The following is a 21,924-nucleotide window of genomic DNA, read 5'->3' as shown; positions in this document are numbered from 1 at the left end:
GGGAGTGCTTTAAAAAAATAAGGTAAATTGACCTATGGGATATTTGAGTGCAATATTAACAATATAATTTAATTTGCAGGCACTGACAGCATTTAGAAAATAGTGACTGTATCCTGCAGGTACTGCTCACTTTCAAACGTCCTGGACACCTTGTCAGAGGCACTTTTCTCTCCTGATGAGAATGAGAGGCTCACCTCAGCCAGAGGTCGATGTTGACCCTTCCACTGTCAACAATTATGAAGGATCTTGTACACGTGGTGGCCCTGACTTTTAAAGTCAAAAGACTTTGGTGGAGGAGATTCATACCCTAATACCCCATAACACTAACCCTTTTTAATTGCAATATGTTAAATCAAATTCTCATGTTTAGTACATGATTCATATTGTCATTAATCTGCCAGTTAACAAATCCATGGGCTACAGTAACATGAGAATAAAACAGTTGTTAGTAACTTCAGGCAATAACCTGTCACATGGTGGTAATACTCTGTACATACTTAAACCGAACACACAAACACAAAATACAAAGAAAAAACTGATTTATTCACAAGATTAAGCAATTCAAAATATGTCCAAACAAAACATCCATGTCAATGGAAATCAGATAGACCAGTTACAATTCAAAGACAAAAGATATTTGCCTCTTTCAAACTAAAAACAAAATAACAATGTAAAAAAAAAAAAAAAGTGTGGATCACTTTCTTCTCTCATACTCTCTCCAAGGCCTCCAACATGATGATGCTGTTTCCCCTGATGACCTATGAGAAAAGAGACCGCAAAGAGTTAACCATCACTCAATACTGTGCCTGAACGCATCATGTGCAGACACATACAGAGCAGTGAAGCTTCTGCTTTCACTACAACCCCTGTGTAGATATTATGCAAATGCACATGTGCTTTTTTTGTCACGCCAGTAGGAACCATTTACTCCATATTCACCATATCCATAACAAACTTAAAATGTTACAATGAGCATCGACTTGAACATTTCTGACACATGAATAAACTACCAAATAAAATATAGTTAATATAGTGCATTTGGGAAAGAGTCTTGTTCTTTTCATGGGATTTGTTGACAATAAGAAAAATACAGCACAACAGTGCAATGGTACTGACCACCATGCCAATGGTGTTCTGTTGTCCTCCTGGGCCAAACTCCAGAGAGTCATCCACCACCAGGTTCATAAAGGGGTCGAACCCTCGCAGGATGCCCTGCACATGCCTGCCTCCATTCAACTTCACTGAAGGACAAAAACAAAGTTAGGTTTAATCACTGTTCCTTCTCAGTTTAAAAGTCCACCTGGCTTTTGTAGTATGTTCAGCTGATATTCACCGATTCCATTCCAATAGTGCAAGCACTAAACTAACCTTTTATTTCTATAGTGAAGTTTGAAGAATATCTTTGCTAAAGCAACATGTTGCCTGTTAATTCCAGCTTGTCAGAGGCTTTATTGTGCTTGACAATGAAATAGGAACCTGTTCCTTTTAAAATCTGCACTTTGATGCCAAGCTTCCAGTTTATTTTACCAATGACAGCTGATTTCTTCAATTCTTATTAAACTGTTGCTCAGGTGGATATTTGTCTCTTTCTGCCCTTTACACTGTCAGTCTGGTTGAACCATTGTACAGCGTTTAGTTTTACATGTACAAAACCTGCATACAAAACATATTAGTAAAGAGGATTTTCTCAAACAAATGTATACATCTACACACGAGGTGTAAGAGGTGCATTACAATAAAAACGTCCATTTTAATTTGAGCACTACAACATTGATGTTTTCATCTTTGTTGATGGCCTATTGTACTTTGTTCCAAGAGTGCTTTCAACGTGCTATGGCCTGTCAATTGAAAGTTGTCCGAGTTCGTTCCTTTTAGATATACTCACATGAAAGCTTCTTGTCCATGAACCTGAAGAAAGAAAAACAACATTTAAGTTAAGTTAGAGAGGCTTTTAGATGATAACCACATTGCTACCAGTCAGATAGGCTAGCTAACGTTAGCTAGTTTCCTTTGCAAAACATGTAGCAGGCCGGTAGCGTCTTTAGAATAAAAAGCATTTTCAAATTACAGCGTAACGTTATAGATTTATTTAAACAATCCCGACAACTTACTTCTTCAACTCTGGAGGATGTGCTTTGCTCATTTTGAATGTATTTTATTAAAGCCGACCCGTTTGCTTGGATGTTCGTCGTTTGGTCGTTTTCACAATACCGCGGAAGGAAAACGTGCGCTGAGTCCGGAAGTTCTTTTTGCTGCTATGTGTGCACAGCGCCGCCATGAGGTCAGGAGGAGACACACCAAGTTTGTTTTTTTCTTGTTTTAAATATGGAGAGAAATACCTTAATATACAAAGTTTGATGTTGTATTAGCACTAGTGGTGCTCTTTTTGTCAGTCACTGTCCTTCTGCTGTGCATACCTGCTGAAGAGTATGTGGAGTTTATAGCATGTTCGTGAATGTAGCAAGCAAACAAATATAAACAGTAATAAACTGCAGATTTTATACTTTATATAAAAAGAAATTTCATGTTTCATCTCAGGAAATTAATGACCACCCCATTTACCAGTATGGGAAAATGTGGCAGTATTGATAAAATCAGTGTCAAGAACTCAGACAAAACACATCATGATAATTGTTTTAATTTTTTTTTTTTTTAAACGTTATCTATAAAGAGTCAAACTAATTTACAAGACTTCGAAAAGTAGAAGCTTCAAAACCTATTAAATCAATCTCTACATTTCCACAGTAGTACTTTGAAAACAGTAGCAGAAACCCCCATAAGAAAAAAAAAGAGACAAAAAACCCTCATGTTGATCATTGTTCATTCACCAAAGCACACTTATCAAGCATCACAGACCTACTGACGGGCTACATCAGTTCACCTGTTTGCATAGCTAGATAATATCACCAAAGTACATGGCAGCTAAAAAAACAGGAAGTAATGAAATGACAGCCATTCAAATTGTGTTCACGGATTCATACTTTGTGATTTCACAGCACTTGCAAATACTTTGCAGTCTTGAGCAAAGCACTACATGTACATCTAGTGCTACAATCCAGCAAGTGACACCAGGGTTCCCACTAATTGCCAAAATTGTAAGAAAAATAACTAAATAACAGCATTAGAACCTTACTTAGCTAAAAGCACTCCAGAGGTCTAGTGTAAAAATAGACTCTAGCAAACAAGATATCTGTGGCAGTGCTTTGCCAACAACGTACCATGGTTGTGCAGAGAGCCTCATTTCCCAAAAACACAATGTTTTAGGGAAACAACTGTATCAGGTAATGTATCACATTAAAGTCCAAAAATCAACTTGCAGACTGGCTAGACAGAGGTAATCCATCACAGTGGATTGGCTTTATGTTTAGTCAAAATGGTGTTGTCTTTATGTTGTAATAAAGCTGAAATGATTATGAATTTGAAAAGTGTTCATTATTAGTGGTTGTGGGATACCCAGTCTTTCTTGCAATGCCCACATTTGTTTAATTTCACAACATGGCTTGTAAATGCAATGCTGCACTGCAAGTGAGTCAAATCTGAGACGGTGGAACGTCCCATAAGCACATGAACACACTAAAATGTTTTGTTTTCATCTGCATTATCATTCAGGGTTAACTAAATGTTCACTGTAATTGATATCATACAAATTGATACTTTAGAAAAGTTGGCAGTAAAGTATATGCGATTTATAGTAAAAGGGCTAAAAGTAAAATATGCAAAAAGCCTGGTATGTTCCTATAGCGATTCATCCTCGACATGTTGGGATGGATAACATTAAAACGAGATCGTAGGTATAAAAACAAGATGTTCTGGATGCTGAATTAATGAACTGGTAAATCAACAAGAATTTCATAGAGATTTAGACACTCTTCGCTCTCTGACCCTTCAAGGCAAAAAAGGCAATGGCCAATGACATTCAAACTGGATCTCAGGCTTTGCTGGCCCAATGTGTGCAGCCCTCTGTGATGCAGTCCTCCTCCACCCTGACTCGCAGATGCTCCTGACAGTGTTCTAGGAAAGAGTCCAGTGCAGAGAAACCCTGCTGGCAGGGCACACAGTGGTACAGCCTCTGCCTCTTTGAGCCCGGCCATTTACAGGTGTCCATCTCGTTTGTGCACACACTGCACGGTCTCCTCTTCAGGGAGGACTGGTGGAGCTCCACATGCTCCCTCAGCTGTGACTGCAGAGAGAAAACCTCTGCACAGGAGGGGCATGGGAACTCTCTCTCCAGTTCCTCCTTCTCAGGCACTTCTGTGCGTCTCCCTGGATCAGTAACCTTGTTCTCTAATTTGGCCACTTTCCTGGGCCTCCCTCGACCAGCCTTAACAGTCTTGTTTTCTGCTATGCTGGTTTTTAGTGTATTTGGTCTGTTTTCTGATAACTCAGAGTCTTTGGTAGTACATACTACAGGCTGGGTTTTGTTTTCGATTGTGGTGAAGCTTGAAGCTGGGTGCTGTCTGTAATGTGCCCTAAGTTGCAAATGATGGACCAAGACTTTGCCGCAGACCTGACATGGATACGTGATTACTCTCCTGCGCGTACTGACTGCCCTTGGTTTACTCATATTTTTATCTCTGCTGTGCTTCTCTTTTCTGTGCACGTACAGCTGAGAGGTGCTCATGAAAACCATGTCGCAAGAGCGACAGTTCAGAATCTTCTGATTGGATTTTGGCAATTTGGCATTTCCTCTTTTCCTTCCTTTGGTCTTTTGTCCCTGTGGGGCCATCAGTCGCTCCTCTGCATGGTTGGTCTGTTTATGGCGTTGCAGTCCAGCCTCTGTGCGGAACATTTTCAAACAGAATTGGCACACGTTGACAGCTCTGCTGCTGGGCCCTGGGGTGTCTGAAGAATCAGAGCAGGTCGAGTCTCCGTCAGAAACTGGTGGAGAATCATCTGGAAGGCTACTTGCATCAACTAAATCTGATGTGGATGGTGGTTCACTACAACCAGTTTGCTGATGGTGCAGCAGAGCCTGCTTCTGACTGAACCCTCTCCCACACGGGGCACATGCATAAGGGCTACCATCCAGAAGTTGAGGCTGGCGGTGAGGTGACTTGTCCTGCAGCCTGCTAGGATCTGAGGTGTGAGTCGTACATACAGGGCACGGAGAGCCCAGCTGTGACTCTCCATGACAAAGCTCACACGGGGAAACTTCATGATTGCACTTATGTAGCTGTAAGGACGACCTCAGGGAGAACTCCTGCCCACAAGATAGACACCGGTGAGGCTTGGGTAATGCATGTTTTAATTCCTGGTGATGCAACAGTTCTGTCTCATGAGGGAAGCTCTTACCACATTCTTGACAAACATATGTGGACAATTGGTCCGGTGGTGGCCTCTTGTTTTGTGGGTGCTGTTTTATGTCAGCCCGTGCAATAAAGCTGGCGAGCCTGGAGAGTGTGTCTGCTGCTGTCCGGGAGCGGCTAAACGACTCCGGGGCCCGTGTGGTGCCCCAGCTGACTCCATCCATCCTCCTCCACCAAGCTTCTCTCCTGCTTTGGAGACAGCAGAAGTTTGAGTCGTTAGCTTGGAAATCACACACGAGTCGAAATAAAAGTGTTAAAAATAAAGAAAGAAAAAGGTATTTAAAAGTGGTCTTGCCTGACAGTGAAGTGCACTAAACAGCTAACGTTTGTCAAGTTTCTGTAGGGAAAGGGGAAGCGTGCCTTCTTTTTTTTAGCTTGTTTCTCTTATCTTTCAAACGTTATCGACAATTGGTAGCCAAGTTTTATTTGACAGCAATAAAGAACCTCTGTAAAAATAACGTAATAACTTGTGGTCCATTTAGCTTAGTGAGAAGTAAATGATACCATTGCAGCAAGGTTGATAGCATTCCAGCGCAACCACAGGCTAGCTTCGTGTGTGCTAACGTTAGCTCGTTGCTAACGACACTAACATGTTAGAAACGCAGCTCCGTTAGTCAAAACATCTCACCTTGGCACTCAGACAGTTGCGGCTCGACGGGTATCTTGCCAGCTGGTTGTATTCATACGGTTTGTGGCGTTAACATATGCTTTCGTTAACGAAAACAACACTGACATGGCTGCAAAAGTGAAACCGAAGTTTATAGGGGTAAGGTTACTTCTCTGAGCCGACAGCATCACTTCCGTCACTCACGTCACCTCCCACTGAGCGCGTGGACCACAGTTACCTTATAAAACAGGCCTCGACTGAGAAATGGTCAGATATAGAAAACAATGTCATTCTTTTTATTATTGTATCTTGTTATTTTATTCATTAAATAAATATTCTAGTTTCTCTACCATTATGTTGCAATGTTTACATTTTTTAAACGTTTTTTCAATAAACATTTATTTTTATTTTTTACTTTCGACAGTCTATATTGAATTACCAAGTTGTTGCTATCAAATGTATATTACATTTTTTTGGATAGATGACCTTTAATACATGAAAACAGTGATAATATCTGAAGACAAATACGCCGCCGCCGCCCCCCCCCCCACACACACAAATGCAAAAATGAAGAATAACAATCGTTTAATATAAACAAACGGTTAATATACAGCAGGTGTACTGGAATTATTTAATATTTCTTCATTTGAGGCTGAGACCAGCGCTGACTACTGAAACTCTTTAAAAAGATTGTATTGGCCCAATAAAGATATGGCATATTATTGTTGAAACGTATGAACACCTGAAAAAAATCAACACCTTTTTTTAATTTAGTCAACCTTTAGTTATCAACATCATATTCTGAGGACATAATGACCTTTAGATAAAAACAGCATGGAGTAAACAATCAGTTTGCGCACCTGAATGAAAAAACAAAACAACTTTAAGGCTAAAGGCATACATTCAACAACAACACTCACAAAAACATTAAAGATGTTTGAGATGGGTAAAACAAGGTTGATGAAGATTATAGCTGGCTTAACAAAGCTATACAAAAAACTGGCAATGAATAAACCATAAATTAGTATAAGACAGTGTTAAATTGTTCCAATAATAAAAATGATCTATTTCACAGACTCAATTTAAGTACCATAGTATCTTCAGAAGCACTTCACTGAATATACGGCCATAAAGTAGCTATGGGTGAACAGCCACATTTCAGAAGGACAGAATAATTCCTGAATATGAATTAAGACTCGTGCTTACCATGAAACATGTTTCTCAATTCAATTTGTTGCAGCCTACAATCACCAGGGTAACAGCTAGGGATGTAGTGCAAATTAATCCTGATTTTAAACCTTTCTACTGCGTAACAAAGCATTCGCTTCAGAATGATCAAAGCAAAAAACACATCTAATGGAGCGCCTTGGTAGCCAAGTAGTTACAGCTCATGCCATATAACTGCAACGTTTCCAGCCTTGGGACCTTTGTTGCATGTCATACCCCTCTCCCCATTTCTACACTGTCCTCTGTCAAATAAAAGGTGAAAATGCCTAAAACAAATCTTTAAAAACACATGTAATGGTAGGGAAATCAAAGGATCAAAAGGCTAATGATTGTCATATCTTTCAATCATGTTATTCATGTTATAATTATCACTGGTAATGAAGGTAGATGAGAAGTAACACATATGTCCAACCCCCCCAACCTAACCTGAACCTTAGACAAATATAGCATTTATCCATGTCACTTTTTAAAAGACAGGAGAACATTACAAATGCTCTTAACAAAGGCATTGGCATATATTGTGAGCTGCACTGCGTCCACAGGACTGTCTCAAGTGGGACGCTGTGACTAAATGTCCTTCAGGACTGAACAAGCATTGACAAGGCATTTCCTCAATAAAGAATGACTGAAATGATCCTAAACCGATGAAATTGAACAATGTTATCTTCCTGTATGCAGTTCCTACAGTGACCACAGGTATCTAGTTAGATACTTCATAGATGAACATACGATCATTTACTCTCAATGTTATGCTAAAAGAAATGCGTTTGAAAAGTTTCATCCCAAAACAGACCAGTTGTTTCTGATCTCATTTTGTGCCAGTGTTACTATGTGCCACGATCGCTAACTGAAATTGTATTTTAACTGTCAAAAATTTATAAAACTTAATCTTGGTTCCAAAATAAAATGAGACCCACTCCAGCTGACGTACGAACAAAGAATTTCAAAGCTACATTAAGCAGAAGGTATCCATTGCTCCTGGTCTATTCAGAGGCAGTACAATTCCAACATGACCAAGGAAAACTGATACCAAATCAGTTCCTCCAACTTTTACCCAAAACACAATCTGAAATAAAACACAGTACCTAATATTTGCTACTCTTAGGTCTAATATCTAATACAATCCAAAATAAAAGTACTGGCAACCAATTAGCTGACTCATTGAATAAAAGCATATTATACAATATTTTATAAGTTGATTGTACAGTGCAAATTTGGTAACCCTGAATCAAAACGTATATCTACTCATAATTTAGTGCTCTTATCTGAAAAAAGGGGGTCCATCTAGTTAATAACAGCTTAACAGTGTCAGACTAAATATGTTTTAAAAGAGAAAATAAAGGATTGTAGTTGCCTGGTTTACATCTAAGATTCTTTCCCTTGTAAAACAACTACCAAAACATATCTCCAAAAAATAGAATCTGTAGATGCCATCTTTCACTAAAAAGGATAATCTCACAAACCTCATCCCTTTATATTACAGCATGTTACATGACCAAAAACTGTAGAAGTAAATCAAGGTTATTCACACTGTAACAGTCCATTGATACAGTGCAGTACATCGACTGCAAACAGTCTCCTATCACTGAGCTCCATGGGTGCACCATGAACCCAGATCCAATGTGACATTCACTGGATTTAATTTCACAGGGAAAGTTTTGTGTCTTCCTCAGTCTCTTCCAGGTTACCTCGAAGACAGCACTTGCAGCCTGGAGTATATCAGATACTGTGGGTCTGGTTTGACGTCAGAGAGGACCGTGTGCTGTGCTTGCTGTGAGGCAGCCGCGGGCCTACCTCTTGTAGTGGCTGGGTGCGTCTGCGAACATGTACTTCAGTCTGTAAGCTTCAGCCAGGAGGAGACCTACTTCCTCGTTACCCCAATGGATTGTGGGAAGGTTCTGCAGTAGCATAAGAAGGCCCTGAGGAGCAACAGAAATATACTTCTAGACATTGACACTGATTTGGATGGCAGAGGTTAATAACAGAGTACATATAGCATTTCACACATACATACAGTATGTGGGTTAGTATATTAAATGTGTGTCAGATGTGAATGCATACATTAAACTTACTACTAATTTATACTACAACCAGCATAGAAGCAACGAAAGGCTACAATCACTACTGAATGCTTAATCTTGAAATGTTAAAATCTCAATTTCCTAAAGCCAATGGGGAGGTCTTTAAATCGTCTTGTTTTGTCCAAACAACAGTCCAACACACAAGAATATTCCATTTACTTTCACATAAAACAAACATGCTAACATGCTCACATCATGGTAAAGTTTAGCAGATATAATGTTATTATATTCACCATAATAATTGATTTACATGCTAACGTTTGGACATTCTGATTTGGAATGTCATTATGTTTTCAAGCATTTGGTCATAAACTATAGTGAAGATAAAGGTTAAGGGATTACCAAAGTTATTACCAGTCTGACAATGGCATGACCTATACAGTTGCTTTTAATATTAAATTGCTTCCATTAAGCTGTCTTTACAGTAAGTCTTGTTACCATCTGTTTCTCCATCAATCACTATTTAGTGGTTACTTTCTCAGTTACGTGTGGATGACAGATTAATACCTGGAAGTCAACCATAGAGAGGATTTCTTTGCGCCACTCAATGAGGAAAGCAGAACAGACGTAGAGATGGAAGTGTGTGAAACCCTCCGCTTCAGCCTGTAGGAAACAAGCAAAGACAATCAACAGGGAGGAGGAAGTCTGTTCTAACACTCGGACCCAGTCAGCAGCAGTGTGGATTCTATAGCAGTTCTTCAGGCTGCACTTTGTGCTGCTGTTGTACTGGATTATTTTCTACCGTGAGGGTTTTCTGGTGGTGGTACACTCTGTTCTACCTGGTAGGTGTCCCAGAGACGAATAGTGCAACGCAGGGGAAGCTCCCTCATCAGTAGATTGTTCATCCACCGGAAAGCAAACTGCAGGTACTCCACCTCATACCTCTTGAAGTGATTGTGAATGTCCTCTGGGGAGAGGGGGAGAGGGAGATGGAGAAAGACAGACAGACACAAACACAGATGGGTTTTCTGTTAATAGCTCGTATCTGGAATCAGCTGTGGAGTTATATCACTTTCTACATCTATGAGCTCATAGTAAACAAGCCCAAAAGAGGAATGAGCAACACGTCACTGCAAAGTACAGGCAACCTAAACCCAACTACCGCTGGACTGACAGGAGTCCACTCACCATCTATCCTGCTGACCAGCTCCTCTAAAGCTTTCACTTTGTTCTGGATTCCAGGCTGAGCAAAGGTGTAGTTGTCCTGAAAGGATAGCACGTTCACTCACTGGCTCATTTACAGTTTTAAACAAGTGTTTATTGAGAGGTGTGTGACCAGACCTGTATTCCATCCAGCAGTTTGCTCATGCACCAGAAGCTGTCCGCTTCGATGTTTCTCTGGGTGTCCAGAGGAAGCGCCGCCACCTCAAAGTTCTCCACGTCCTCCGCTGGAACAACAAATAACACTCAATAAAATGGAAATGCTCTGCTTTACACAGATGACTCTTAATAAGGCTTCTAGATTGATTGATGATATGTTGATGACCTTGGATGTAGTAACAACTAGGGCTGCCACCTAAAAGTCACTGAGTCGAGTCATCAGTTGAGACTCGAGGGCACTTTGTATACAACGACACAGCTAAAAACACAGAGCCATGCAGGAGCAACAGCAGGCTGTAAACACAACCGAGCCAGACATGAGGAGTTAAGTGTGGCACGAGAGCTGAGCTGGGCAGGGGAGTGAATCATGTATTCGTAGGTAATCAGTAATAATGTTTAGTGTGAAAATCCTGATTTGGCGACAGTCGAAGTAACAACGTTGTAAAATATAAATATATGTACAAAAAAAAAAAGGTAAAAGATTAGTGCGAAGAAACAAAGGCGGACATGACTCCTTTTGGTCCAGTGTGAATATAACTGTGCTGTATGCAGGACATTTCCCACCACTAACTTACTGACAAACTCCGAGAGGAAGACCACAAAGAAGGGTGTGACCAGATCATTGATCCCCTGGACGTAACCGCTGGCTGGGTGACGGATGGCCCAGATAAAGAGAATACGCTCAAACACCTGGGGACAGAAGATGACAACAACTTTCAGTTCCAGTATTTAAGGCATACAGCATGTTGCTTTGAGTTACTGTGTGTAAACCTTTTGGTGGAAAGAGCCAAGATTTGTGAAAAACACTTGATCACATGCACAGTCCTCCGGATACAGACACCTCATATTAGCACAAGTTTCAATGCTTATTACCAAAAACTCTGCTGCTAGGATTTTGACCTGCCGGATCCTGGCTTCCTTGCACTGGCTACTTGTTGCTGTTAAAATTGATTTCAAGATATTATGGATTACTTACAAAGCCCTGAGAGGCCTCTCCCCAAGGTATTTATCAGACATCTTATTGTATTACCCTGAGACCCTCGGATGTTCCTTGTGGTTCTAAGGTTCAGATTCTTACACAAACTCAATTTTGTCTTTTAAGTTTCAGTTTTTGGTTTTTAGTTAGTTTTATTCTCTTTGCACTTTGTGTTGTTTTTTTATTTTATTGTAAAGCACACTGGGACTGTGTCTTACTTGATTAAAGGGAGACTTCAGTGAATTAGTATTGTACTTCCATACGTTGGGGGACTCATGAGAGATACTGACTTTTAGTTTCTAATATGGGTCAAGCTCCGAAAACAATGGAACCTACATTTCCCACAATGCCACAAATTAAATGTTGCTTGGTAGACACCCACATATTTCAAACTCCATGTACCCAGTTTGTGTTTTAAATTTGAAGTCTCAAGTCCAATTCAAGATAGCCATGATGACGTCATCATGCATATTTTTTCGGACTTTAGATTCATGGTCCATTCAGAACCATCTCATATCATTAACATCAATATTTACTGTACATGCACACAAATAAAACTGACATTCAATGCAATAACCTGTGTTCTGCTGTTATGATCACATCAACTCTTTACATGCGTGAAACACTTCAATATGAATTACAATATGTAAATAATGTGATGATATCATTAGAATTAATTAATTAGAAGTTAATTAACATTGCAAAAATACGACACATCCTGTCTCAAAATTATGCAGAAAAGCTAGTCCATGCATTTGTTACTTCAAGGCTGGATTACTGCAACTCATTGTTATCAGGTTGTCCCAAAAAGTCGCATAAGACTCTTCAGTTGATCCAAAACAAGGAAACAGGATCATATTACTCCTGTATTAGCTGCTCTGCACTGGCTCCCGGTAAAATACAGAATATAATTCAAAATCCTTCTCCTGACTTACAAATCAATTAAAGGTCAGGCTCCAGCATATCTTAAAGATCTCATAGTACCTTATAAACCAACTAGAGCATTACGCTCCCAGACTGCAGGGTTACTTGTGGTTCCTAGAGTCTCTAAGAGTACAATGGGAGCCAGAGCCTTCAGCTATCAAGCTCCTCTCCAGTGGAACCAGCTTCCAGTTTGTGTTCGGGAGGCAGACACACTCTCCACATTTAAAGACTTTCCTCTTTGATAAAACGTATAGTTAGGGCTGGCTCAGGCCTGCCTTGGACCAGCCCCTAGTTATGCTGCTATAGGCTTAGACTGCCGGGGGACTTACACATCTCTCTTCCTTCTCTTTCTCTCTCCTCCCCTCCCTCTCTCTTCTTCTCCCTCTCCATCTGTATGCATTTATGTAAATGTATGTTACTAACTCATCATCCGGGGTATCATCCTGAGTTTCTGTCTCTCATGTGGCAGGTTGCCACTGATAAAGTTTACGTCAGGATCATGAATCGCGGCGGCGCCTGCTGCCCTGGTCCTGCCTGACGCCCACAGTTAATATACTGTATATTTTCTTTTGGAGACACCGGGAAGCCTTTTTGACATCATCCTGGATTCACTCTTTTTTCGATCACATCATCATTTCTGTCAAATGTTGTATTGTACTATGTTGTTTATCCTGTACACCAGACATCTATTGCACGTCTGTCCGTCCTGGGAGAGGGATCCCTCCTCAGTCTCTCCCTGAGGTTTCTTCCATTTTCCCCCTTAAATTGTAGAGTTTCTTTTAGGAAGTTTTCCCTTGTGCGGTGCGAGGGACTGAGGACAGAGGGTGTCGTATACAAATGTGTAATTTGTGATATTGGCCTATATAAATACATTTGATTTGATTAAATACTGCTCAACATTAATAAAGAAGTATTGCCCCAGTTAAGCTGTGATTAAACCCAGTCACAGGTTTTTTGTAATCGTGGACACAAATCTTTGGGGTTTTGAAAACCACCAACAAATCACCACATTTGAGGAACAAGCCGAGCTGAGTGAAGTTCCTCAGTTTACAGCAAAGATCCTCTGTAATGTAAGTTCCTCTTCAGTGGCTGCCAAACACTTTGCCACAATATCATGGACAAGGTTGTGCGTTGTCTTCGGTAGATAACATCCAAGTGTATCAAAAGTCAGAGTTACTACAATCTCATTTGTTAAAGCCAAGTAGTGATTATCTGAAATGAGTCCTGACGCCTGTATCTTGTACAAGTTATACTTAGTCTGGCTCTCCTGGCTTCACTGAGCCTAACATCTGGAAACATCCTAGTTAACCTGATTATCAACTTGCTCGCTTAAAGCTGGACTTTTCAATCCATCTGTGAGCTACAGATACCCTAAGCAAAAAAGGTATAAAGGAAAGAAAATAACCTATCCGAACAAAATGTTACATTTATAACTTATTGATCTTTTAAACAATGTGAGGATTTAAATTTTTCTAATAAAAGGTGGTAGTGGCTATATGTTTTATTACCACTCATCATCATCTCATTGGGCCGTATTCTACAGCTGTTCTTAAGAAGACATTTCTTCTTAAAACCCACAAAGCAGTTTTCACAAATATTCTGACATTCACTAATGTTTTATTTGGGATTTGTTCTTCGGTAAAAGCAGCAGCTACGCTCACTCAAGAGTACATTTAGGCAAAATTGAGTGCCGACATGTTTTTACACAATATAAAATTGTGTACGAGTAGTTGTGTAATATAGAATTTAAATTACAATAATATTTTTATAATTTAAATATTTTTTTATAATTTAACTTTGTGTTATTTGATATCCACTACGGTCGCTCCTGCAGAAGTACATCCACCGTGTTTACAGTCAGGTGCTCGTCCCTCTTTAGACTTTCTGCGTGTGCACACGGCCCTGCAGTCTCATGCCCTTTTAAGGTGATTGGCATAGAGCGTTTACCTTCCAATTAGGAACTCTGGTGTGAATATCTCTATTTCTCTTTATCACTTGGTTAAAAGTGTGCCAGTGGCTAACCCACTGACCTCGCTTCATGATACAGGCTCCTGCTTCACTTTTCATTTGACAGATAACCCAAAACAAAAACACAACACAAAGTACCCATGATTATGAAGTACATCACATGTCTTTGGATGAACCTCTGAGATATCACTGTCTGATCTCACCTCTTGTACTGCCGGCTGTTGGAACAAGGGAATCAGAGGGTTGGTTCTTGGAATATCGATGTGGATCTGTCAGGAAGAAACATGTTTGAGATGTTACTCAGGATAATCTAAGCAGATAACATGTTTGTGTTTACTAGTACCAGTCTAATGGCTTTCTTGAACTGCACCTGTCTGTATGTGTCTTTATAGTGCTCGTCTGTTCTGGAGTGGTAATACTGCTCTATGAAGCCAAAGTATTCATCTCGCTTCCTTTTTAGCACCAGATCTCTGCGCTCCTTGTTGGCCGGAAGGTAGCCCTGTGAGAGAGCGAGGTGAGGAGAGAAAACACAGAAGAGAAAGAGGCAGTTACATGGACAGAACTGGCCAACCCTTTGAGATAGGAGAAAAGAAAGGAGATAAGGTTGCATGGCAGGATGAGGCTTTTGACACTAAGTGAGCATTTTATAGAACAGGAATGCAACTGGCTACACAGAAACAAAAACAGGCTTTGAGACCAAAAGCTGTGCAAGGTCACAAGACTTACAGAGAGAAGTCTCCATGTGATTGGCCGGACTTCTCTTGGTATGCCCGACCAGCTGTGCTTCCGGAGTTCCTCTGTAACAGCAGAGAGCAAGATATAAGTACACATTAAAAACACACAGAGACAGACAGCATAGCCATCTGACTGTAACCCAGAGTGTAGTGTTAGCCTGGAACCAATGAGTACTTCATATCTAGAAACCTTTACCTAGGTCAGTGTTGGGACTAGCTAGCAGCTGCTTGAATTTGTCCAGCCGGCTCTTTTCCCGCACCGTCATAGGTGGTGCCCCTGACGCGTTCTGGTCTGACATGCGAGCCACCAGTGGGATGATGGGACGTACTGGGAGGGACTGCTGCTTCTGCAGTGTGGAGCGAACTGTGGAGGGCCACACATAAAATGACAAAATCTAATAATGTAGTCATAAGAACTTTGTGTAGACTTTACACACTGTTTCATGAAAACAAGAAGGAACCCACAACATCCCTCTTTCCAAAGTTTTCATTCATCCTAGACATTTAATTGCCAACTTTACTTCTATGGTTAATTCTTTGTTATGTTAGAGATGCTTGGACTTAAATGTACCAGACGACTTTTGGAATGAGGGGCTATTTATATCATAGAGGTAGATTATAATTATATTGCAAACGAAAATGAAACTGAGTGAAATCTATTCTAACAATGTCATCAGTATGTGACGGGTAAAAATGAGCTGAGGGGTCACTTTCATTTATTTTGGTTTGAAGATTCTGATTGTACTTAAGATAGAGATCCAACCAGAATTTTGCAATCTTTAGTTATTCTGAGATGTTAACGAGTTTTCCCTGCAACCACCAACAAGCATTAATACGGGGCATCGCAGCTGCTAACATGATGCTTTAAAAAAGATTTTGTATCATTTAAATGGAACAGCTCTGATCATCTTACACTAACACAGAGAAGTGTGTCAAATGTTTGGGTGCCCTTCTTTGATTCATTTAATACATATATTTGAAATGAGCACCTTTCTATATGTATTTTAAAGGTTTTTTTCAAGGGTGTATATGTTTTCTTTATCTGATTTTGAATGCATCATGTCCTTCCTCTTGGCGCGTGTAATAGGAAAACCCAATAAACAAACAAACACAAAAAAGATTGTGATTTATAAGATATTAATGTTCATGAGTCCCTGAGGCCTAGAGCCACAGGGCCATGATGTCAAAAGCTCAGTGGGTGACTTGTGAACAGCCTGAGTAATCAGAAAGCAGCCAGGTGAGATGTCCAGGTGATCAGTAAATAAAGTGTGCACAGGTCAGCTGGACTGATGACTGAGACCCTGCCTGAGGATCTGAGTCAACACACTGACTCACAGAGGATCGGGACAACGTAATCCAGGACTATTGAATGCCGTCTACATTTATATTTTGGCATTATGAAACATATTCAAATGTTCTTCCTATTATCTGTTGCATGCGTTCAGCTCATGCAGCAGTGAGATGTTTGTTATTGAGTTGAAACATCCCGTCTCACACTCACAGTTTCATACAGTTGCAGATGGGAAGTGTCAATGGAAACACATTAGAGCACAAGGGCATGAGAGCATTTGGAGAAAGAGTTTCAGGACAGCAGAATGTCGCGCCGGGCACACGCTCAAGGCCTGATGTAATCCGACTAGCCCCATCAGCAGTGTGAGGTCTGTAATTAGTTTCACGATGAATCACCTGATAAGCTGCTCAGAAGCTTTTAATGCCAAATGAACTTCTGCAGCACATTACCCACATACCTGAGGACGTGTTGAGGTGAGCCTCGCTACTAGACTTGACAACCATGCCGTTGACATGCTCGCAGTGCTCCGCATCCTCCTCCTCCTCCTGCTCATCCTGGAAGTTTTGAGCTTCTGTCCTGGGAGGTGCCAGTCTGTGTGACTCCCCAGTTTCTGTGTCATCGGCCTGATTCTGCTGCTGCCGAGTGGAAACACATCAGAATACCTCCATTCATATCACACCACATAACACTCAACACCCATAACTGCTCAGGGATAAAAGTGACGTTTTGTAGCTACCTGGTTCTGTCTGGACGTAGAGTGAAGGCCTGATGTTAAGGTTAAAGTCGGCGCGGGGGACCCAAGGAAATCCTCGTCCTCCTCTTCGTCAATGTCCCAAGCATCGTTGGTGCTGCGGGCAAACTCATGGAAGCTTGAGGCCTTTTTAGTCTTGAGATTGTTGAACTTGGGCTTTGTGTCTTTGGGATACCTGCAGAGGGACAGATCGAGAGACAGAAAAAGAGAAAAGGAAGACAGAATAGTAAAGAGGTTAACTGTCTCATTCATGGCTGTACTGGCACATCATATACTCAGAAATGTAGGAGATGACATCGCCAAAACGAACAAAAAAATGAACTGCAAATCCAACAAAAAAGGGCAATAGCACACTGGAAGACTCTGAAATAGGTTGAACAATGCAAACGTCTACATTGGCTCACACTGGTAGTGCTGGTGCATGCGATCCACACGTTTAAGAACTTCAAGCATGGAACAATGTGCTGCAAAACAAGGTTGAAAATGGGAGACACAAATAAAACACACAAATAATATACATCCATGTGGGTAACATGACGTCATACAGTCCAGTTGGGTTTAACCAGAGACGGTTGGTTTAGCACTTACGTGCGTCGCAATCGTGGGTCGAGAGGTGGATGCTGTGCTCCATAAACTGGCTGTACACTGTAGAAGATGACATGTGAACTGCTGTCACCTCTGTGCAGAAAAACACATGCAGCTTCCCAGTCTTTGACCTAGCTAATGATAATAGTCAGCAAAACTACTCATCAGCTATTATTCAGAGGAAAGTAAGCAGACACTTGTATGTGTTGCTCTTTGTAAACATATTTGACCTTGTTTCTAAGTTGCAGTAAGTTGCTAGATCCATTTAGGATCACAGAGGGGAATGCATTATATTTTAAAATGACACTTTGGCCCATGCACTGGGCTGTCATACACTGTGCCCAGTATTATTACAAGCAAAGAAGGTGAATAGTTTGCACATCCAACCCCAGTTGGATCTAGTCCGCACACTCACATTTGACCCCCCCCCCAATTTCCTTTCAATGTTTTGACCTACAAGGTTCATGTCAGGCAAACAACCATGTTAACAAAAAGCAAACTATACACAGACAAGAAATGACAACTCAATATTCTGAACTGTATGTGATACACACATTTTTGGGCATTTGTTGCATTACATATTTTTAAAACAATAAATAATAAACTGTGCAATACAGAGATTATTCATGAGAAGAAACAAATGAGTAAGTAGCTGAGGTTTGACATGATCATACATATCCTCAAAGACGAAAATGTATTTTGTAAGAAGGGTTCTATGTTAAATGTTTCATGTAAATATAGATATCTGAAGGGCGCACACACACACACACACACACACACACAAAATGTTTCTCTTTAAAGTTAAAGTCTTCAGATCACCCCTAAAAGTTATTTTTACTTTCCAGCCTTAGGCAGCTGATGAGATGGACTGCTATTGGGCTCATCGTAAGTTCTGATGTTAGCACTATAGTTGCCAATGCAAGAGCGCAACTACCCTGATGTTTTTGCTGAAAAAAATAAAACAACATCTGTGTTTTTCTGCTGGGGGAGTGGTGATATCTGAGAATGGATGAGGGGAGGACATATCACAGAAGATCCCTGTGACTGATGGAACAGTTCTGGGGGATCCTTGAACATGTGTCTCAGTGACACATTGCAAATGTTTTTGGAGGATTTTGCAAAGCTCGAGACCCAGTGGGGAGTATTTTGTGAATCACAGAGCCAGAAAATTCTGCCTCACATTCTGCCCTACATTAGATGACAGCTTAGTTCATCTCTTGTATTGAATAACCCTACCGCGTCTTATTTAGGGTGTGTTTTTAATGTGTAGTGAACGGAACTCAGGGACAGCTTGCACAGCCTCTGTGTTCTTCACCACCCTGTGGTGGGCATTATGTTCAGCGGATGTGAGAATCTTTTCTCATCTAAGCTTCTTTCCAACTCTCTGTCGAACCGAAGCAGACACAGTCAAGAGTCAAAGGATGGGATCCGGGCCAGACCCACAAATGCCAAAAACACTCCTGTGCTTATCTCTTTTTCTTCACAGAAAGCCAAGGGCAGCAGCCTCCTCCACCTCATTCCAATGCTTAGGCTTCTCACAAAACAATTCAGTGGATAAAGTAATGTTTGCTTAACAGTCAAACTTCAGTTATAATTGTGATTGCACAGCATGTCTGTGGTAACAGCTAAAAAACATATATTGGCGAGTCTTGTAACAAATAATTTGCCATTAAACCATACAGTCTTCAGACTGTCACTGGAGGGCAGCTTTGGGGCAAAGTTACTGGGAGACTGAATGTTGCCTAAGGTATTTCATTGAAGACTCTTAAATAAGGATTTTGTCAACATATTGTGGAAAAGGAATTTATTAATAGCCATTATTTTTCTTTCACCAGAGTGGTGGTCTAACACGAAATCTAATATAACGGTTTATCCAAAATGCTGTACGTCACTGTGGCATACAATTCACTTATGATAAGCGCTTCATTCAAAGTAGCTCAGAGGCTTTTGTGTGACTATCACAAAGCAACAACTATTACTACTAGTATTGTGACTCTGTCAAACTGTGGCTTTCCACGCCTGAGGCTAAACATTGTCAACCTAATTCATGTCATTTGCATAAATAAACTGACAGTAAGCCTGGTGGCTGAGAACTGGGCCTGCTGATTATCTGGCAGTGTCAGAGCCTCTTGTTTATCAGCCTCGGCCTTGTTTTATCAGGAGCGGCTCAAGGACAGGCAGTAAGACTTGCTTTCCTGTTCAAACATGTGTTTGTGTTTGTGTTTCCAGCCTTCCACCCACCGCAGTTTGAGAAAGATCAGTGTGTGTGACAAAGACAGCAACGCCCACTCATTAGAGATCCTCTCTTCCCAGGTTTCCCAAACACACTGCGCTCCCCACCCCTGCTCCACCCTCTCTGCCAGGCAGTTGCAGGACAACCACTCAGAGACTTCATAGTCATAAAGACACAATAAAATAAAGGTCAATAAAGGTATAAACACTTAAGTATGAACAGGTCATGTCTTATCAATTAAGTTTGATGAGTTTTCATTTTCCATCAGGGCTGCAACTAACGATTACTTTCACTATTGATTAATGTGCCTGATCATATTCTCGATTAAGAGATTTTGGTCTTTTAAAAGTTAGCAAAAATAGAAAAAATGTCAATCCCAGATGTCTTTCAATGTCTTCCAAAACCAATTTTAGATAATGAGTTTAATATAAAATATAAAAAAGCGTTTGTCATTTTCGCATTCAAAATGATTTTTAACGATTAATCTATTAACAAAATTGTTGGTGATTATTTTACTGTTGATCAACTGATTGATAATGTACTGGGTGAGGAGAATAACAGAACATCAAATACCTGCAGGTCCTGAGTGATAATTACAACCCATTACATGAGGCCTATAGAGCAATCTCTCCAGGCTGGGACCAGCCTAGTGCTCTGGCCTTAATTAAAAGCAATGGTCCACATGATTCCTCCCACTTCAGGACCATAATAATATTTTTTTCCATAACACATGGTATGGTCTCTACTTTGTAATAAGCGTTCCCCTGTAAACCAAAGACAAACTAAGACCTGGCCAATCGATTCGTGTGAGTGAGCAGCTGGGTTATCAGTAAAACTGCCAAAGAAAAGAGGATGCATTTCATTGAACTTCTTCCCTTCTAACAAAACCCACTGAGAGATTACAAAATAAGAGATCTGGGATTACAGTAGGGCTATCTACATCAAGACAGTGGAGCTTCCTTCACTGTCATCACTATCAATAGCTAGCCTACAGTAGCCTCAGTTGAGTGTCACCACCTCTAAACACAGCTTGAGAAAGCATATGGCGGGCGTGACAGCTCCACTCGTGAGAAACCGCAGAGAAGAGATGAAGATCCGTCTCTCTCTCAGGTCCACTAATAGCTATTCTTGAGTTACTTACAGTGACATTTTAAAACATTAAAGTCAGCTAGAGAGCTCAGTTTTAAGCTAGTACCCATACTTCATTATGAGTTGGTTCAAGCTACAATAGGATATGATCATAGAGTATCTGTTTATGTACCATAAATGTATTTTCAACAATATTTAACAGTGTCCGTCTGAAACGTACTGAAGGAATGTAACGTTAGCCCTACTTTGTTTAGCAACGTTAAAAGAGAGTTACATAAACCCACCTTCCGGGAACCTTTGCGTTTCTCCTCCAAAAATTGATCCTGTTCTCGGTGGCCATACTCGGATAACACAACCCCCTTCAGACCGACACCGAGACCGGCCCCTCGCACAAACAAACCATAGGGAAACCGTTTTCTGCCTTTCACTGGCGACAACTCAGCCCTACTCGGCTTTTTGTGCTCTGCCTCTTCAGAAGTTTAAACCACCGGTAGATAGGGATATGTAGCTTTCATATGCGATGATGTCTGATACGAAACACTGGAAGCCGCCATCTTGGAGCACACCCGACCGAAGCGTGTGATTGGCGGGTGAGTAGAACAGGTGCAGTGACAGTGGCCAATAGGAGGGGAAGGTGGAGTGACGGTCAGGGATGCTCGTGCATACAGACTTGAGGGATAGTATGGGGATACTACATTTGAAACTTCATGCTGGTAGGGAGATGTTTGCTGTTGTTCTGAAGGAGCCTAATGTTGAAAGGTAAAGCTATTGTCGGGACTGTTCAAGTCAAACATATGAACATGGAGGTGTGAACAACACTGACTTGAACAGG

General features: G+C 40.8%; 3 protein-coding genes across 6 annotated transcripts; all 3 read right to left on the bottom strand.

Annotated features, from left to right (window-relative positions):
- Nucleotides 1–522: 522 nt before the first annotated feature.
- Nucleotides 523–2,249, bottom strand: snrpg (small nuclear ribonucleoprotein polypeptide G). The gene is made up of 4 exons (XM_029436396.1): nt 2,112–2,249; nt 1,886–1,908; nt 1,117–1,241; nt 523–758 (listed from the first exon to the last, which is right to left on the bottom strand). The coding sequence occupies exons 1-4, from the start codon at nt 2,141–2,143 to the stop codon at nt 708–710; spliced, it is 231 nt and encodes a 76-aa protein (XP_029292256.1). The 5' UTR covers nt 2,144–2,249; the 3' UTR covers nt 523–707.
- A 371-nt stretch (nt 2,250–2,620) lies between these two features.
- Nucleotides 2,621–6,114, bottom strand: LOC115011296 (oocyte zinc finger protein XlCOF22). Of its 2 annotated transcripts, none has more exons than XM_029436395.1 (2): nt 5,935–6,114; nt 2,621–5,495 (listed from the first exon to the last, which is right to left on the bottom strand). In XM_029436395.1, exon 2 carries the CDS (start codon nt 5,468–5,470, stop codon nt 3,929–3,931), a length of 1,542 nt encoding a protein of 513 aa, XP_029292255.1. In that variant the 5' UTR covers nt 5,471–5,495; nt 5,935–6,114; the 3' UTR covers nt 2,621–3,928. The 2 variants fall into 2 exon arrangements, with proteins under 2 accessions (XP_029292255.1, XP_029292254.1); XM_029436394.1 differs by having other exon boundaries at nt 2,621–5,492.
- A 367-nt stretch (nt 6,115–6,481) lies between these two features.
- On the bottom strand, nt 6,482–21,717 carry tbc1d22b (TBC1 domain family, member 22B). Of its 3 annotated transcripts, none has more exons than XM_029436338.1 (14): nt 21,377–21,717; nt 17,774–17,830; nt 17,171–17,360; nt 16,892–17,066; nt 15,340–15,507; nt 15,136–15,206; nt 14,780–14,908; nt 14,613–14,678; nt 11,117–11,231; nt 10,503–10,609; nt 10,350–10,425; nt 10,001–10,128; nt 9,729–9,824; nt 6,482–9,059 (listed from the first exon to the last, which is right to left on the bottom strand). In XM_029436338.1, the coding sequence occupies exons 1-14, from the start codon at nt 21,430–21,432 to the stop codon at nt 8,931–8,933; spliced, it is 1,563 nt and encodes a 520-aa protein (XP_029292198.1). In that variant the 5' UTR covers nt 21,433–21,717; the 3' UTR covers nt 6,482–8,930. The 3 variants fall into 3 exon arrangements, with proteins under 3 accessions (XP_029292198.1, XP_029292197.1, XP_029292199.1); XM_029436337.1 differs by having other exon boundaries at nt 16,892–17,069; nt 21,377–21,716; XM_029436339.1 differs by lacking the exon at nt 17,774–17,830 and having other exon boundaries at nt 16,892–17,069; nt 21,377–21,713.
- Nucleotides 21,718–21,924: the final 207 nt, after the last annotated feature.

The sequence above is a fragment of the Cottoperca gobio genome, chromosome 7 (genome assembly GCF_900634415.1).
Source record: "Cottoperca gobio chromosome 7, fCotGob3.1, whole genome shotgun sequence".
NCBI classification, from domain to species: Eukaryota; Metazoa; Chordata; class Actinopteri; order Perciformes; family Bovichtidae; genus Cottoperca; species Cottoperca gobio.
This window is presented reverse-complemented; position numbering and strand designations above follow the sequence as displayed.